This window comes from Electrophorus electricus, chromosome 13 (assembly GCF_013358815.1).
Source record: "Electrophorus electricus isolate fEleEle1 chromosome 13, fEleEle1.pri, whole genome shotgun sequence".
In the NCBI taxonomy this organism is placed as follows: Eukaryota; Metazoa; Chordata; class Actinopteri; order Gymnotiformes; family Gymnotidae; genus Electrophorus; species Electrophorus electricus.
The window spans coordinates 9,408,418-9,428,550 of record NC_049547.1 but is presented as its reverse complement, the minus strand read 5'-3'; the positions used below and the strand labels follow the sequence as shown (position 1 = coordinate 9,428,550).

The 20,133-nt window shown below is 43.3% G+C and overlaps 1 protein-coding gene across 1 annotated transcript in view; it reads left to right on the top strand.

The window, feature by feature from the left end:
* kif26ab (kinesin family member 26Ab) overlaps window positions 1–9,875 on the top strand; it is a 71,320-nt gene extending 61,445 nt beyond the window's left edge. Inside the window, exons 12-15 of the mRNA XM_027000277.2 lie at window positions 501–3,828; window positions 4,449–4,642; window positions 9,413–9,563; window positions 9,680–9,875. Coding sequence (XP_026856078.2) covers window positions 501–3,828; window positions 4,449–4,642; window positions 9,413–9,563; window positions 9,680–9,858 — 3,852 coding nt within the window. The 3' untranslated portion in view covers window positions 9,859–9,875. The remainder of the gene's footprint in view (window positions 1–500; window positions 3,829–4,448; window positions 4,643–9,412; window positions 9,564–9,679) is intronic.
* Window positions 9,876–20,133: the final 10,258 nt, after the last annotated feature.

Sequence of the window (20,133 nt, the reverse complement as noted above, 5' to 3'; positions counted from 1 at the left end):
GCTTGCTGGGAAAAAACAGTCATTTGAAAATGGCACAATGTTTTAATTAGTGCACCTTTATTTAGCATCCACCATTCTGTCCAAACACATACATTTGAACTGTGTAAAGAAAACTCTTCAATTTAAAAGATAGATATTTTAATATGTATTTTGGTTTCAAGCAGAAATGATCTGATTTGGAATTTTGTAATGGGCAACTAATTGCTGTACTGTAATGTTACTTGGAAGAAGCATGTAAGAAAAGAGAAATATTTCTGACTCATGATGTAAATATGAGATGTTAGACAAAGAACATGTACTTCCAAGAATGAAAGAACAGACTGGTAGAAACCTAGCCTCTCTTTATGCACTTTTTAATAACTCTAACTAACTGCATACTATTGATGTTACTATTTCTTGTTAATATACTATTAGCAATTAACATACTTCTAATGTTAATTTGCCTGTTTATTGATTGAAGCACTGTATGGTAGCTTTTATTAATCTGTTTCTATGTGTAGTATGCATCAAGTTCCTCTGGAGGAGAGAGCTCATGTGATGAGGGAAGGATTCGCCGGCCGCCACATTTAAGACCTTTCCATCCACGGACTGTGGCCCTGGACCCAGACCTGCCCTCACTGCTCAGTGATCCAGACTATTCCTCCAGTAGCGAGCATTCCTGTGACACTGTCATTTATGTTGGCCCTGGTGGTGCTGCAATCTCTGATCGAGAGCTCAGTGATAACGAGGGTCCTCCAGCCTTTGTTCCCATTATCCCTTCCCTGAACAGAAAGCAGCGCAGTAAGGACGGACCAGCTGATCGTGACCACTTCAAATGCAACACCTTTGCCGAGCTTCAGGAGCGACTGGAATGTATTGATGGCAGTGAAGAACCAACAGCTTTTGTTGGGGAAGCCAGAAGTCAAGCAAGTCCTAAGATGGATGTTAGTGCAACAAGACCAAAGGAAGGGTCTGTGCCTCTTTCAGCTTCTCCCAAGCCTCTTACAAAAACATCCTCTTCTCACCAGGACAGTATATTATCCAAACAGCCCATTTCTGCTGCCGGTAAACTTCCCAGCAGCCCCAAACACAAGTCCAAATCTGAACATTCCAAATGGCACGGTGCCACCACATCAGAGCGAGACATATCGGAGACTATGTGCTGTTCAGTGGCTGATAGTGAAAAGGTTCTGGTATCAGACAACTTGGTTTCATGCTCCCCAGGGAGACAAGATAAACCCACAGGATCTCAAAACTCAGACCCAGTGGTAAGAGAAAAAGTATTTTTAAACAGGAAAACACATTTACCCAAACCTGCTCCGCCACCCCCACAACAAATGGTCACTATAAGATCTAATGGGGAAGCAGAAGAAAAGTCAGCCACCAGGATACCCCCCATTGGAATGAGCCATCAGAAACAGAGTAGTTCAAGTGGCAACTCTCCTGTTTTGAGCAGGGTCCATCACCTAAATACCAGGACCCCACTTGAGGTGTGCCAGCTAAGATCTACCCTTAGGGAACGGTGCATGGACAGGGATATCTTGAGAACTACAGTAACCCTTCAGCAACCAGTAGAACTAAATGGAGAGGATGAGCTGGTGTTTACCCTTGTAGAAGAATTATCTATTGGAAATATTGTGAACAATGGGAGACCTTCCAGTATCATAAGCTTCAACAGTGATTGCTCTGTACAGGCGCTTGCTTCAGGATCTAGACCAGTAAGCATCATCAGCAGCATCAATGATGAGTTTGATGCATATACATCCAGCATGGACACCTCTGGAGTAAATGCTGAAATGGTACCACCATTGCAGATGGAAACCTTTTCGTCCTTGGACAGTCATGGTTCATCCATCAGTTCATGGCTTAGTGAAGTGAGTGTCTGCACTTCAGGTAGTGAGAAGGCCCAGTGTGCAGATGTCTTTCTTGCTAATGGTACACATATTGGGCCAGAACGTGCATTCTACCTGGACTCCCTTGGCATTTTCCAAAGCTGCTCTCAGAAGGAGCCCAAAAACTCCTTGAATGATAGTGGCTGTAGCTTCTCAGAAATGGATAGTGACAGTGCCACTTCAAGTAAACTCTCCCTTAGTAAATGCTCATCATCCCCAGAGTCCACAAAAGCATCTGTCAGAAATTCCCCAAAAGTTGTAAAATCAAGTCAAGTTAATTCATCTCCAACCCAGACCTTGCTAGACCCTTGCAGTGTTCAATGTAGTCTTCCCAAGAAAGTGAAACCTACCTCATACACAGTGGAGAGTAGCAGCATAAGTGAGAGCAACAACAATAGCAGGTGGAGACGTGAACCACAGAGGCTGGAGGGCAAGCCAGATGACCCATGGCAACGGATGCAGAATGTGTCGGAGACATCCGCGCTGTTGAATTTAGGTCCATCTTCCAAACTATTAAAAAATGGATTGAGTGGCATTCCCTCTAGAAGAACAGGCACAAACTGCAACAGCGTACCTCGAATACCCAAAATACAGGGATCTAATTCATCCCAAAGGGTGGTAGATGGATGTGAAAAATCCAGTAGCAGCAAAAAGATGGAGACCCCCAGTAAAGTACCCCAGCTCAAAAGAGGTGCAACGACACTTGGAACAGTTCCGGTCATTCATACATCCATTGATATCAAGGTTGGTCTTGGCCTTGGGTCATCAACAGGTAGTTTAAAGGTCTCATCTTTAGAAAAGAATGGGAAAGTTATTAGACAGGATGTTAGTATGCTACCAAAGCCAGGTGGTGCATCACCTCCTCCACCTCCCGTGCGTAAATCCAGTCTGGATCAGAAAAATCGAGTTCTGCTACCCCCAAGTGCCTTAGGAAAGTCCTTGGCTCCCAGCCCTGCCAAGTCGGAGAATGAATATGATCTCCGGTACAGAGGAGATTTCCACAGTCTAAAAGCATCTGGTTTAAAGTCAGACCAATGTTTACTAAAAGCAACCTCCAGTCTTAAGGCCAGAGGAGCAAGAGGGGATACTGGACAACTGTATGGAAGCCAGATGTCCCTTGAAAGGTGTGACAGTTTGACATCTTTGGGATCTAAACCTGTGCTCAGTCGAGAGAACAGTGGAGCCAGTCTTAATGGAAAATCAAGCAGGTCTGTTACCAAATTTGGATCACCTGTTGCCACTTCTTCCCCAGTCAATGCCTCTTCACCTCCTAGTGTTAATACAGTCAACATGGGAAAAAATGGGCAGGTCAAAAGCAGCCTTAACGCAAGACCAGTGCCTATAAATGGAAACAAAGCTCGCACACTATCTGCAAGCAATTCCAAATCTCTAAGCTCCTCAACCAAGTCTCTCACAGCATCCACAACAAGGAATGCCAACCTTCCACCTTCAGGGAAGAGTGCATTAGCTCATTCATCACCAGGCGGCAATGGCAAAGCCACAAGAGGAACAGTTATGGGTACTAAGCAAGCAATGCGAGCAGCTAATAGTCGTGTTACTGAGCTGGTATCAGGAAGCCCTCCTGGGAAACATCTGAGGGGATCTGTTGATTCAGACAGTGGTAATGACAGTGGGGTGAACCTCAGTGAAGACAAGCCCACACCAATCCCCATTCTGCCCTCTCCTTACAGCAAGATTACTGCCCCAAGGCGGCCGCAGAGATACAGCAGTGGGCACGGTAGTGACAACAGCAGCGTCCTGAGTGGGGAGCTGCCTCCTGCCATGGGGCGAACTGCACTATTCTACCACAGTGGTGGAAGTAGTGGATATGAGAGTATGATTCGGGACAGTGAGGCCACTGGAAGTGCCTCGTCGGCTCATGATTCTATGAGTGAGAGTGGGGTGTCTTCTTCAGGGCGTACTAGGACCTCCAAACCACCCAAAAAGAGGTCAAATGGTGAGTCATAATGTCTTTCAAATATTACTGACTTCCCAGGTTAACAAGGATTTTGTTTTTTCCCCCATTCCTGGATTTATTGCTCAGAAGGGCCTCATATAGAGTATATGAACTGACAGGCAATGCATATCATATCTAACTATCTATATTTGGTTGGTGTTAGTTTAATAGAGAATACAATATCCGTACAAAGTCAAGACTCCCCAAGAGTCACATTGGATTTCATTGTTATTTTTCAGTTCATATGCCTGTCTGTGTCAAACTGACATTGCGACTTATGCATATACAATATGAACATGTAGGTCAGCATAAAGTCTGTTATCATCCTCCATCTAAGTCTGCATTCTCATACATATATGCATACTGATTTGGAGATAAATCTCTTTATTGCTGTCTTTTGTATTTTCTGCTATTTGTCAGCTATAATCCAAGAATATGTTTTGCCTTAATTGACACTCCCTTCCACTTTGCCCATGAAGTCATCCGTGTATCTCCTGATTTTTATTATCCTTGTTTACGTTCTTCTTCCATCTCAGTGTTTTTTTTTTCCTCTGCTCTCCTGTTATCCTTTTCCTTGCTGTACATCATGCTCTCCTCTACTCTCTCTCTGCTCACACTAGGACTTCAGAGGCGGCGTCTCATCCCTGCTCCCTTGCCTGACACCTCATCCTTAGGGAAGAAGGCAGGAGCTACGGGCCAGTGGGTGGACCTGCCTCCGATGACTGGCCCGCTGAAAGAGCCTTTTGAGATCAAAGTGTATGAGATTGATGATGTGGAACGGTTACAGCGCCGGAGACAAGAGGAGGCAGTAGAGGTAAGCAGTGGGGCGGGGCAGTAGGGCAGGGGAAGCAAGCAGGAGGCCAGACATCCACACATTCAGCTCCAGTGCTGTGGATTGGCTGTGGAATGATAAGATGTTTTCATTATGACTTCTGGTTGAAAATGTCAGTGCTGATGTACTTGATGGTCACTTCACTTCTGGTAGTGGAGCTGCTGTTAATGTGAGCATAATTATTCAGTACCCCCAAACCCCCTCCACTAGTGACAAAATGAACATAGTTCAACTCTGCAGTAAGGCAGCTGAGACATCACATAGATCATTTTTTTTCTTTCTCATGTTTCATTGTTTCAGGAACCACAGCTCAGTCTGTGTCTTCACGTTAATCATGCCATTGAAAGAAGGACTTGGCAGGCCCATGCATCTTATTAAAGTGTGTAATGATCATTTGTGGCTCAGATTCTTGACCTTCAGCACATCTCATAGTGGATGATTGTGTCTGAATAGCTGTGGTCTTATTGGTTTCTGAGTAAAGGGGAAAAAAATTCTGCAGTTGAGACTGTAGTTGAGAAGCAATTCTCTCAGCTTAATTGGTTTAGATAGGAACGATTGAGTTGGGTCTAGTGCGTGTCTGGGTATAGGATTAAAAGGAGGGCAGTACTGGACTGAAGCAGACAGAGATTTGTTAAGAAAATCCATTTTAAATCAGTTAGATGGTAATTGACATTACCTTTTCTTAATAGAAGATTATATTCATTGTGTCCTTGAGAGCTTGCCAAATAAATCAATGCTTTTCAAAATACATGCAACAGATTATATGGTCAGATTTTGGTACATGACCAGGTGCAGTGCCCCTGCATGTAGCTGTAGCTGATAATGTTGCCTGTACATAGCTGGTCGCATTATCCGTCCATGGGATGGGGGGCTAACTGCTTGTGAGGTACTGTCTTTAAAAGGTAAAATGGTGGAATTATCAGACGTTGAGTTGTTGCAAATAAAGAGAAAGGGCTTAGTTCAGTGATGATGATGAAGAAGTGTTAGTAAATGGTGCCAATGCATATGAAGGAAAGAGAGAAAGACTTCATGGTTTTCCATATAGGGTAAATATATGTTTAGGTTTCCTTTTTTCCAGCACATTATTGCATCCAGCTTTTGATTGGATTAAAAGTGTACAAATCTGAACACTGCGTGACTGAGTCTGAGTGTTTCTCTTCGACTACCCATCTTCACATATCATTATGACTGTTCTTTTCCTTCCCTTCAATTACCTTTTCTCATCTCTCATTTCCAGAAGTCAGTTCGGTCCTTAGAAAAGGTAAATTGATTAAAGAAGATGGATGTGGCAGGAATGTGAATAAAAGGACAATGAAAGGCCAGAACAAATGAAGTTACTTTGAACAAATCCACAAACTCCATCGTCCCTTTCCTTTGTCCTCCCTCTCCTACGTCATTCCTCTTTTACCTCACCCCTATCCTGTGTCCTAACTCTTTTACCTCACCCCTATCCTGTGTCCTAACTCTTTTACCTCACCCCTATCCTGTGTCCTAACTCTTTTACCTCACCCCTATCCTGTGTCCTAACTCTTTTACCTCACCCCTATCCTGTGTCCTAACTCTTTTACCTCACCCCTCTCCTGTGTCCTAACTCTTTTACCTCACCCCTCTCCTGTGTCCTAACTCTTTTACCTCACCCCTCTCCTGTGTCCTAACTCTTTTACCTCACCCCTCTCCTGTGTCCTAACTCTTTTACCTCACCCCTATCCTGTGTCCTAACTCTTTTACCTCACCCCTATCCTGTGTCCTAACTCTTTTACCTCACCCCTATCCTGTGTCCTAACTCTTTTACCTCACCCCTATCCTGTGTCCTAACTCTTTTACCTCACCCCTATCCTGTGTCCTAACTCTTTTACCTCACCCCTATCCTGTGTCCTAACTCTTTTACCTCACCCCTATCCTGTGTCCTAACTCTTTTACCTCACCCCTCTCCTGTGTCCTAACTCTTTTACCTCACCCCTATCCTGTGTCCTAACTCTTTTACCTCACCCCTATCCTGTGTCCTAACTCTTTTACCTCACCCCTCTCCTGTGTCCTAACTCTTTTACCTCACCCCTATCCTGTGTCCTAACTCTTTTACCTCACCCCTATCCTGTGTCCTAACTCTTTTACCTCACCCCTATCCTGTGTCCTAACTCTTTTACCTCACCCCTATCCTGTGTCCTAACTCTTTTACCTCACCCCTCTCCTGTGTCCTAACTCTTTTACCTCACCCCTCTCCTGTGTCCTAACTCTTTTACCTCACCCCTATCCTGTGTCCTAACTCTTTTACCTCACCCCTATCCTGTGTCCTAACTCTTTTACCTCACCCCTATCCTGTGTCCTAACTCTTTTACCTCACCCCTATCCTGTGTCCTAACTCTTTTACCTCACCCCTATCCTGTGTCCTAACTCTTTTACCTCACCCCTATCCTGTGTCCTAACTCTTTTACCTCACCCCTATCCTGTGTCCTAACTCTTTTACCTCACCCCTCTCCTGTGTCCTAACTCTTTTACCTCACCCCTCTCCTGTGTCCTAACTCTTTTACCTCACCCCTATCCTGTGTCCTAACTCTTTTACCTCACCCCTATCCTGTGTCCTAACTCTTTTACCTCACCCCTCTCCTGTGTCCTAACTCTTTTACCTCACCCCTATCCTGTGTCCTAACTCTTTTACCTCACCCCTCTCCTATGTCCTAACTCTTTTACCTCACCCCTATCCTGTGTCCTAACTCTTTTACCTCACCCCTCTCCTGTGTCCTAACTCTTTTACCTCACCCCTATCCTGTGTCCTAACTCTTTTACCTCACCCCTCTCCTGTGTCCTAACTCTTTTTCCTCACCCCTATCCTGTGTCCTAACTCTTTTACCTCACCCCTCTCCTGTGTCCTAACTCTTTTACCTCACCCCTCTCCTGTGTCCTAACTCTTTTACCTCACCCCTCTCCTGTGTCCTAACTCTTTTACCTCACCCCTCTCCTGTGTCCTAACTCTTTTACCTCACCCCTATCCTGTGTCCTAACTCTTTTACCTCACCCCTATCCTGTGTCCTAACTCTTTTACCTCACCCCTATCCTGTGTCCTAACTCTTTTACCTCACCCCTATCCTGTGTCCTAACTCTTTTACCTCACCCCTATCCTGTGTCCTAACTCTTTTACCTCACCCCTATCCTGTGTCCTAACTCTTTTACCTCACCCCTATCCTGTGTCCTAACTCTTTTACCTCACCCCTATCCTGTGTCCTAACTCTTTTACCTCACCCCTATCCTGTGTCCTAACTCTTTTACCTCACCCCTCTCCTATGTCCTAACTCTTTTACCTCACCCCTATCCTGTGTCCTAACTCTTTTACCTCACCCCTCTCCTGTGTCCTAACTCTTTTACCTCACCCCTCTCCTGTGTCCTAACTCTTTTACCTCACCCCTATCCTGTGTCCTAACTCTTTTTCCTCACCCCTATCCTGTGTCCTAACTCTTTTACCTCACCCCTCTCCTGTGTCCTAACTCTTTTACCTCACCCCTCTCCTGTGTCCTAACTCTTTTACCTCACCCCTCTCCTGTGTCCTAACTTTTACCTCACCCCTCTCCTGTGTCCTAACTCTTTTACCTCACCCCTCTCCTGTGTCCTAACTCTTTTACCTCACCCTTCTCCTGTGTCCTAACTCTTTTACCTCACCCCTCTCCTATGTCCTAACTCTTTTACCTCACCCCTATCCTGTGTCCTAACTCTTTTACCTCACCCCTCTCCTGTGTCCTAACTCTTTTACCTCACCCCTCTCCTGTGTCCTAACTCTTTTACCTCACCCCTCTCCTGTGTCCTAACTCTTTTACCTCACCCCTCTCCTGTGTCCTAACTCTTTTACCTCACCCCTATCCTGTGTCCTAACTCTTTTACCTCACCCCTCTCCTGTGTCCTAACTGTTTTACCTCACCCCTCTCCTGTGTCCTAACTCTTTTACCTCACCCTTCTCCTGTGTCCTAACTCTTTTACCTCACCCCTATCCTGTGTCCTAACTCTTTTACCTCACCCCTCTCCTGTGTCCTAACTCTTTTTCCTCACCCCTATCCTGTGTCCTAACTCTTTTACCTCACCCCTCTCCTGTGTCCTAACTCTTTTACCTCACCCCTCTCCTGTGTCCTAACTCTTTTACCTCACCCCTATCCTGTGTCCTAACTCTTTTACCTCACCCCTCTCCTGTGTCCTAACTCTTTTACCTCACCCCTCTCCTGTGTCCTAACTCTTTTACCTCACCCCTCTCCTGTGTCCTAACTCTTTTACCTCACCCTTCTCCTGTGTCCTAACTCTTTTACCTCACCCCTATCCTGTGTCCTAACTCTTTTACCTCACCCTTCTCCTGTGTCCTAACTCTTTTACCTCACCCTTCTCCTGTGTCCTAACTCTTTTACCTCACCCCTCTCCTGTGTCCTAACTCTTTTGCCTCACCCTTCTCCTGTGTCCTAACTCTTTTACCTCACCCCTATCCTGTGTCCTAACTCTTTTACCTCACCCTTCTCCTGTGTCCTAACTCTTTTACCTCACCCTTCTCCTGTGTCCTAACTCTTTTACCTCACCCCTCTCCTGTGTCCTAACTCTTTTACCTCACCCTTCTCCTGTGTCCTAACTCTTTTACCTCACCCCTCTCCTATGTCCTAACTCTTTTACCTCACCCCTATCCTGTGTCCTAACTCTTTTACCTCACCCCTCTCCTGTGTCCTAACTCTTTTTCCTCACCCCTATCCTGTGTCCTAACTCTTTTGCCTCCTCCTGTCTCTGTAGGGACTGGTATTTTTTAACTCGAAGCTGAAGGTTGCAGAGCGACGACAGCAACAGATCAGAGAACTCCGAGTGAAACACGAGACTCTGAAGGAGGAACTAGAAGACACCAAGACCAGATTGATGATGGACCCCAGCAAGTGGACAGGAGAGTGTGAGTTTTGGAGTTTACGTTCATGATTGGTCTACTTGACTTGAAATGCTATGAGTTATGTAACTAGTCAGCGCAAGTTGCTCTCAGTAAGTCATAATTGATTGTGCTCCTCACAGTTGAGGTGGACCAGGATTTGGACCAGGAATCCCAGGAGTACCTGGAGGCACTAGAGCAGGCCACAGGAGAATTGGAATGCTGTGTCAACCTGTGCAAGTCACGTGTTATGATGGTGACTTGCTTTGACATCAGAGTAGCATCGGAGACTGAAGAAGGACTGCGAGAGGTGGAGGTTTGAAAAAAGGATGGGTTTGAGGTGGATGGAGGGAAAGAGAGAGAGAGAGAGAGGGAGAGAGGGAGGGAGGGAGGGAGGGAGGGGAGGAATAGAGGAAGTGAGAAAGATTCCTGGAAGTCAGAGTGGAAAGAATTTGAAATGTAGCAGCCAATCCACTGATTGAAAAAAACAAAAAGACAGAAGGAAAAATTGTATATGACTGTGGCTTTGAACAATGGATGGAGAAGGAGCATTGTCTGAAGAATGGCTGGGTGCGGATCGTGGATGGTGCACACTCCGTGTGAATCACTCAATCAAGTGGAACAGATGAAGCGACAACCTGTGATATTTTAAGATCTAAGGTGTTGAAAGAGAAATAAAGATTGAATGCGGGATTGTCATTTACCCATTTTCTTCTGCTACACCATAAAGTGCCTTTGTCATATGACTCTTTCAATCGTTAGTTTTTGTACTGGTGCTACTCTAACCAGCATACCTAAGCCAACCCTTAACATATTCCTTTCACGAAGAAAATGATTTTATATTACATTGTATAGTGTATTTATATGATTCAACAGTCTGTAAAATATCATTTGGATGGGAAGATTAAAGGGAAGAGGAAAGAAAGCAATAAGCTAATGTTATTGCATTTTCCCAGACTTTGCCTTTCTCCTGTACCACCTCTATCAGTGTTTTGTTATGTGACCTCTGGAGCCTTACGTTGGATTTCTATTAACTATGTGTGACTTTCTACCTTACATATCAAACAAATCTGTGATGTCGTTTAAGAGCCACGTTGGTAACACTGCTGCCAGCCTTGGTTGATGCAAACCCATTCTCTTCAACTTTGGCCCACTTGCCTTGAAATGATTTAAGATGAATAGAACATCAAGTCTCTGTGCTTGGATTGGTCATTTCTGCATAAGAGCATGTATTATAGTAAAACATGATTGTCTTGCATTGTTACAGTATTTCAACACTCTTTTGAGTGTATGAGGTTCAGTCATATTCAACGTATATATGGAACCCAAACAATGCCCAGAATTTACATATCAACCCTGTTCTCTTACTCTTTATCAGTGACATTCAGTATTCAAGCGGATCTTTTTAAAACCCAGTGTGAATCCTTTGCCCCTATTTACATGACTGGAGACTTCAGCAGTGGGAATGTATCAGTGACCCCTGCTGGGCTGGGACTAACCTCCACCTGCAGTCTAAGCTGTTTGCATAAAGCAGTCAAGGGTCATAATTCATACAGGGTAACATGTTCCCCTCTTTCTGGGGTAAAAAAAAGGGTCAAGGGTCTCAGCAAACAGATGCAAGCACAACTTAATAACTCACAAACAGGTCAAATAGACGTGAACAATGTCACTGAGTTTGGGGTGAGAGCTAATCCTGACTGTTCTATTAAAATATGAATGTAAGCATAGTGACATAATGCACCTGGTCGCCATTAAGCAACATCATTATGTACCACAAGTACAAAGACATAAAATGACTAAAATGACCAAGTTACTGCAAACATACTATAAGGTGTTTAGCTACAATCGAGGGATACAGACTTGCGGTAAGGTGTTTAGATACCCTCTGGGAATGTAGACTTGTTATAATGTATTTAGAAACACCCCAGCGATGGCACCACGCACCGGTGGTTCTATGCATTCCTGCAGTCTTGTTCTATTCATGTAGAACGTCAAAGAGTAACAATTTATTTATAGCACAAAAGCCCTCCCCATGCTCTGCCCACAGCATGCCCCCTTTTTAATTTAGCCCTGAATAAATCAACTTTCTAACTTCTCAGACACTTTTGTATTTCTGATGTCATGGTGGCAACTTGTTAGGACTGTCCAAAATGGCTTTTTTTTTTCAGCATATATTTGTGAGTGAATTTTGGATCATTCAACATAATTAGTGAGTGATTGTATCAACCCCCCCCCCCCCCCCCCCCCTGTTTCTTTACCTTTACAGGTATATACTCTCAGGCTCTTTCTTACAATGCTGCATGTGGTTTTTTTTATTATGATTTTTTTAGATGTTTTTGCTTGTTTTACATTTATTTTGTAATGATATTGCTGGCATTCACTGTAATAGGAGGTTATGAACATGAACTAACCAACTAACTTTTTTTATTCAAGATGATCTATGTTATGTCATATTTCATATCAAATCATATTTTCTAATGTTTTTTGGTTTTGTAAAGGATTTTCAAACTCTGTATAAAAATGTATAATATGGCAGCTTGGGATGACATTTTTGATTGTGAATAAAACGTTCCTTTTTACTGATGTGTCTGCATCTCTGCATAGATGAAATACAATGTGCAGTTCTGTGTAGCTTAAACTTGTGTAAGGCAGGGCGGCCCAGTAGTGAGGTGCTTATCACTGCTGCTTCACCGTGTCCAGGGGTTTTTTATGGCCCACCTGATGTTCCTGTGGAGCCTGCACGTTCTCCCTGTGTTTGTGTGGAGCCTACACGTTCTCCTTGTGTCTGTGTGGAGGAGCCTGCACATTTTCCTTGTGTCTGTGTGGAGGAGCCTGCATGTGCTCTGGTTTCTTCCTATGCTCCAAAGATGTGTATGTTAGATGGACTGGTGTCTCAAAATTGGCCTGCTGTGTGCAAATGGGTGTGTGTGCATATGCGAGTGTTTGGACGGACATGCTGTGCTCCTAGGGGTAGGCTCTGGCCTTCATGAGACCCTGAATTGGATTGAGTGGTGTAATAGATGAATGAATGGGGTAAGGCAAGTTTGTGTGTGTGTGTGTGTGTGTGTGTGTGTGTGTATTCCCCTCACCCCAGGTTATAATGTAATAGCAAGATCAATAATTTTTATTTTGGAAATAATATGGAAGGGAGTATAATAGAGTGCACTGAAAATGTGCTCCTATACAATTCAGCGTCTTCTATGGAATGAAAATGCTTAAATAGAATTAATATGTTTCTATTGAATTAATATGCTTAACTGGAATTAATATGCTACTATGGAAACCTGAAAAACCCACATGTAAATGCTGTTCAAAATATCTCTCCAGTCATTGGCTAAAGTGTTGTGGCACATTGCAAACCAGCATGAGGGTCGCACCTGCTGTAGGAGGATCTTAAGCAGCAGCTATGGCTTAATATAGCTGGATTAGAAGTGTGACTTCTGCAACCTGTCTACATACGGCCATCTATGTAAATCACAATACAGTATGCTGTGCCTTATCAGTCAAGTTTCTTTGTGGCCTCAAAGAGCTTAAGGTCCTGTTGTAAGTGTCATAATCAAGAAAACATTTAGAGATATGGCTATTTATATCATCAGTGTGTCTGCCTATCTGCCGTTGAGTCTTTTTATATATATATATATATATATATATATATAAAATATAAAATATAAATAAACCATTACACACTAAGGATTGGGATGAATAAGTGAGCCATATAAGGACGGGGTGGGTAATCCACAGGTGTTGGAATGGAAAGAGCTGTCAGTACCGTGTATGGTTACTGTGTCAACAAAGCATGCATACGTAAAAGCACACACACACACACACACACACACACACACACACCAGGCTGTCCTGTCACTTAGTCATCCTGTTGTGCTGCCACCTGCTCCGAATTTTACACACAAATGCCCCTTTCGATCGAGGAGCCACTCTACACACACCTTGTTTAAGAAGATGACCATAAGATGCATGCATCATGCATCAATGAGCCTTAATCTACACAGGTACTGTGGAGTACCATTTATTGTAAAATATCACAAAAATAGTATGGAGCTTGCAAGAGTTATGGAGGACATTTTTGCAATATGTCCTTAATACATTTCAGTAGCACTGCTTAAATCTACAGTTGGACTGCATATTGCCAAGTAATCCCCTACGTACAGTGCAAATATAATAACCTCAGCCTGTTCCCATCTCTCTGCTCCACTGTTGATTTAATTTGATTGAAAGCAGAGCATACAGTAGTAATGATTTGGTAGCTGGATTGGAGCAGGTGGCCTCTGCATTGCTAATCAAATCTGTGGTCTTCAGATTTGTTGGTTGTGAGTGCTTTTTGACAGCAGGAAAGAAGGCTGTATCCTTTAAATGACAATGATTAAAATGCGCATTTTATGATTTGGGAGAAAATCAAATCTAGAACATGGCTTCATTTTGCCTTTGTCCATTCCAAATAGCTGTAATGGCAGCTTAGTTCAATATGACACCACCCATTTGATGCTCCATTCTCTCTTTTAAGTCATTTGCATATCTGCCTTAAATGCATAATATAAGGCTTTGTTTAAAATCACTGAGACATCATAGAAACCTTCTCATCAATATAGCTGACAGGCAATTTTAAACTAATTTGTTTGGTAACTGCATGATACGTCAACTGTTTATCTGCGATGTTTGTGTTGTGTATTTGATGGCTCAGCTCCCTCCGAGCGACATCCTGCAGGGGCTCCCCACACCACCAGCATTCCTGGCGTCTCCTCTCTCACCTGCTGAGTGTTTCCGAGCTCGCTCCGGACACGTGGATCACCGGGACACACAGTGAGCGACACGCCTTGACCCGTCTCTTTTACCCTCCGCTTGGTCGCCATGGAGACATCGCACCGAAAGGCATGTTCAACACTGCGTTGACTCTCCCTGTGGAGCACGGGCCTCTGGCCTCCCGTGAGCTCAGGACCTTGCGGGGGGAGACTTCAGGGAGAGTCAGGAGGAAGCATGGCAGATTTAATCACATGTGGTTAGTATGCCAGCATGGACGTGGAAATGACCAGGCCTCTTCTGCACACTGCTCTACTCTACTCAGGTCACTTCCCATTCTGTCTGCACAGACATCCAAATGCAGCACAGAACAAGCAACGATGAAGAAGAATACAGAGAATAGATGAATGACTGGCTGAATGGATGAAAGCGTCAGCTATATGAATTGTTGCCTCATGAAGCAATATGTTTATAGCAATTATATTAATAAATATATATTTATCAGTAATTGAGAGCTGGTTAATGCAATCCCAGGTCATCAGCTGCTCCCTGTGCCTGAATTTTCTCTTAGTACTGAGTTTCTGGCTCATAAAGAGGAAGTGATCTTTAGATTTACTTCCTCCAGTCCTTTCTAATGAGTAGAGGTACTGGCGCCTTAACGATGCAGGGTCTTTCAATCGGTTACTCCCATAAAAATGCACCTTTGATTTGTAGGGGAACTAAACCAATCCCTATATTGCTTAGGGAGATCAAGGAGAACATTATCACCCCTCTGTAATTTATTTTGGTTTGGCCCTGACATGAAATATTCATGTTTTAATTTAGCTAGGTCCTTGTTTACTCTATATCCTCAAAGGTTCTTTTGACACCTTTGCTTTCATTCCCTACATGGTTTGAATATTTATTTGTTTTTTTAATGGATTCATTGATTGGGTCACAGGAGTTCATAAAATTAATTTAACTTACTTTTAATCATCAGCATAATTAAAAGTTACACCAATTATAAACAACATGTTACCAAGTTATCCACTTATGCATCTAAAATATCAGTCTAATCAAAAGTGACCCTCAAAGACTTATACAGCTTATTGACGTCTCATATAACAAATACAAAAAGCTAAAGATTTCTAAAACTTTAACATAAAAAATATAAAGTTAGATAAAATAAATAAATAAGCAATGTTTTGTGCATGAGGGGCTGTCAGGTCTTTATGTAAGCAAGATATTTATCCTTTTTGAACAAGTATGTTTCAGATTTATTAATTAGTCTGTAGGAAAGCCTGACATACCCTGCTTAGCAACAGAAACACCTCCCCCCATGGTGGGCAGCATGTCTGATTTCCATTCCTGTACGAGTAACCTCATTTCTAACATTATTGCATCGCAACCCCACTGAGAAACTAAATAAGCTAAATTCTTATTGGGAGACGGGTCGCCCAGTATGTATAGCTGAGGGCAGTAAAGAAATTGTTGGTCAATAATCCTATCAATGCTTTCATGGATCTGCTGCTAGTAGCTGTGCACTAATGAACAGCTCCAGAAAGCCTGGACTGCTGTCCCTTCCTGCAGCAGTGGTCAGTGGTCTGTGTTACCCTCTGTAAAACGTACAAGGACTCCACTAACATCTGTTGAGAGTTTTAAAATATACATACAAACCTGATTAATAGAGCATCTGTAAATAGATGTTAATATCAGATTTCATTTCTCATCTGCTAAGCTTATAGAGTAGTATTAGTAGATCAGATATAGTTTGTCTGTTGGCGGGGCAGCCACCCCACTCTAAAGTATGCTTAAGAATATGCTTAGGCCTTTTTGAATCTTTTCTTTTCAGAAAAACTAGATTTTCCAATGCAGAATTCAAAGCACTGCTATATACCACTTGATTAAAAAAGGGTGATGTAGTACTCCAGGTGTGGTGGATATGCAGAATGTCTGGGTGTGAGCATAAGGTCCATGCTGAGCTGACCTGACACTTTTATCCAAAGCAACTTACAATGATGAGTGAGTACAACCTGAACAATTGAGGGTTAAAGGCCTTGCTCAGGTGCCCAACGGTGGTAACTTGGCTGTGGTGGGGCTTGAACCAGCAACCCACTGAGTACTAGTCAAGTATCTCAACCACTGAGTTATCACTACCCTGCTTATGCTAGGGAGGAGCTCACATGCAGAGCTTTCAGTAGTGAGCCAAAAAGGTACACATTTCAGAGAGAGAGAGCACCATGCCAAGACTCACACTAAAAGCGTAATGATACCAGTGTAGATTAGTGAAGCCATTTTCAATTCATGTTTTCCCCATCTGAGTATTGCAAATTACATAATGACACGAGTATTTTTCATTTACATTTTAGAATATTGCCTTGGGAGCAGACATTGCTTTTGATCTTTTGAGACTAGACCACATGTGGTCTTTTGGGGCTGTGGGGTTGTTTGGTGCCATCCATCGTGTCTGTGTGTTAGAAAATTAAAAGAGAATTTATGAGTGCCCTGTAGTAAAGGGGTTGCGCAGTGGGCCCGGGCATTGTTAGAGACCCTGCAAGAGCAGCGATTTACGGCTCTGCAATCAGACAGAGTTCGTCTTCTATACCATGACCCTGCTCTTTTATAAAGAGTCATAAACCCAACCAAATGCTGCCACTTACTCTAAGTAATTAAAACAAGCTGGTTTGGAAGGTCTCTTTTACATTAGCCGAATGTGTGTGTGAAATTTAGCACAGCACTGTATGCCTCTCTCTGCCTGGGTTTCCTTCAGGGCTGCTGTAAATATTGGCAAACCTTAACAAACACACACATCATTATCCAGCACTTCCTCTGCAGTCCTACACATTGCTTAAGGCAGGCTCATCTCATGGGACTTGGGGTCACAGAATAGGCTCTTAGCTTTGGAGAGGCTTTTGCAGAGGGGATTGAAGCAGCTTCTTTGAAAAACACCAGAGAAACTAAATAGTCTAGAGACCAAAGTCTCTGTTTGAACACAAACAATGAATGTCATAAAGACGGTTACAGAGGAAAAGATAGCTGACTTCAAAAAAATCTATGGAGTCCAATGATTATAAGTTGTCTTGTGATGTGCAGTTGCTGCTGCACTGGTGCAAATCAACTTTATGTAAGAATGTAATGATATGATGGGTATCATTTTATTTATACATATTTGAAGTATGTGTTAACTTATATTTTGCATATATGAAGAAATGATCTGCCTGTTGTGGTGTGATGATATCAGTTTGTATTCAATTTCCCATGGACCCTAAGGATCTCAAAGCCATGTGCACAGTTAGTCAGTGACCAAGCTCACTGTTTGGTCTATAGTTAGTCAATGTCCCAGCATGTATCTTCAATTAAGGTCAGACATTCATATATTGACATTCATATATTTTGATTTATATCAAGATTTGTGTCAGCATATTTTTGCCTATGTCTAGTAATGTTCCAAAAACAGCCCTACCAATTGAATTCATCCTCACAGCTGAAACACACACCTTGTTCCTTTGCAAACTAAAGGAACCTCTACATCCCTCTGATGTGAATCTCCCTCACCCACAATACCTGTGCAAGCGTGTGCATCTGATAAGTCTGCTGTGGATAGATGACTGGCTGGCACACTGCTGTTAGCTCACTCACCACCCAGGAGTCTGGGGTAATGGAGACACACAGCTACCACAGGTCTGATTGAAGCTGACAGCAACCTGGCAGCAGGCAGATGGATGGAGGCTTCCTTGATCTCCTGCCCTCTTCTGCTGCAAGCTGTGCTCCACTGTTTGGGAGGAGAGCAGAGTGCTGACCCCTCCACACTGCTGCTCCAGCATGAGAAGAGATGCTAATTAATACTAGTGCATGGAAAGTGGCAGATAGAAACAGAAGAATACTCGACTGTGATCCATTAAATTAGGATAAATGGAAAATCATGGACAAGAAGTAATGCACCTAGTTTTGCCATATTCATATTTCAGGCTACACACTTGACTGGATAAAACATAAAGTATATGTGGTAAAGACTTACCACTGTAAAGGAGCAATATGTCTGTGGAAATAGGTGAGAATAAACTGTGATCAGCTGTTCATACCTGTGGTAAATTAAATGTAGTAATTGCACTGATATGTTACACAGAAGGCAGTCTGCCCTAGAGTCTGAGTACTGGCACCCCCACATCAGGTCCAGTGTGTCCATTACAACCTCTGATATCCATCTGCAGCTTCTCCTGTACTGTCACTAGGGTTGAGTTGATAATGTGATGGTGTAGGAGCTACAGCTTTTGACTGTAACATTATCCAGTCACAACTGCCACCATAATCACCAAGCAAAGTACAGGGGATTACATTGGTAGTGACAAGCTTTGCAGAACAGCTGTTTTGTTGTGTCACATGAAACTCCATGAAAATAGTGACTACAATATTGCCTGACAGTTCATCTGAAAAACACTGTCTTGTTTGAAGCCTGAAGGCACTCAGTGGTGAGAGGATTGAAACTAAATTGCCTTTTAATCCATTGGATGTGCACTGAGGATGTGGTGGGCAGCAGCAGCTGCTGTTTCCAGCTCAGTGCTTGTACTGATGCTGACTTACTGTCTTGGAACATGTCATTCAAGGAATTGCCTTAGAACTGATATGACATCAGGCCACTGGCTATTTGCCTGATTAGGACATGATGTTCATTCATCTACAGTGCATGATAAATGTTTCTCACGCTGCAGTTATCCAAGGGTACGTTTACTGTCATTTTAAGTTTTAGAGGGCATGTCTCACTGAATGCATACTGTCATAAAAGCTTGACTGAGTGAAGTTGATTGTTTCTAATATTGCGTTGATGATGAGAGCGATTGGGCGAGTGCTAGTGCCATCTTTTCTCCCTGACCTCTATAATATCACACCAGCCTATTCCTCTTATTGCACACACACTCACTGTCCAGCTCAGCAGTTTAATCAGAAGAAGAGGAAAGGAGCAGTCAGCAGTCCAGCAGCAAATGCACGGTGACCTTGTAACACTTTATGACACCTTATAACACTTTATGACACCAGAGAGAGGGAGAACAGCTTTCTCCATGACGAAGTCTTCGTTGGGCTAATCACTGTGTTCCTCTGATCTTTGTCCTTCAGGGATCATACCTAATTTACACATATATATTTACATAACCTCAGCTTAGGATTGGTTTCCTTGCCTGTGCCATATCATTTATAAATTACATTGAATATGAACATAGTTAACCTAATTTCTCAAATTAAAGAGATGCAGTGAGCTTAGTAATGATTGCAATTACTCATCCCAAGCTACAGATTTCTGCAAATAAAATGCTTAAGTAGATTTTAGCCTAGGACCAACCAATCATAAAGAACCCTCTTAAGGTCCCTCAGGAAGAATCCAAATGACTTCATGATGTTTTAGTGCCAGCTCATGCTACCATCCTTCCAGTGGCTTGGAGTCCATCAGGTCCTCTTCTCCTAACAGATGGGCTTGTCTAATGAAAAAGGGCCCTTTTAATTAGCCTGTCCGAGGACGTTTACTCACCTCGCATAGACCTCTCCCCAATAAAGCTTCATTGACCGTGCCGGCCCTCAACCGAGCTCCCACCAGCTGCCATCTGTTGGGCCGGGGCTCCAGGCTGGCAGGGTGGCAGCCGTGTTGCTTCCCACTCCAGTGAGCCGGAAAGGGGCCAAGGGATTCAGGCGAGGGGCTGGTTCTGAGAGGGCCTCTCCATGTTTCCTCTCGTGGTAGTCTTGGCAGTGGCAAGGGAGGAGGCGTTATTTGTCATGCGTTAAGCCAAAGCTTAACAATGACACCGAGGACAAGTGGAACTGAAGGAAGGCAAAATAAGGCTTAGCCATACCCCCCTTAGGTCAGCGCTTTGGCTGG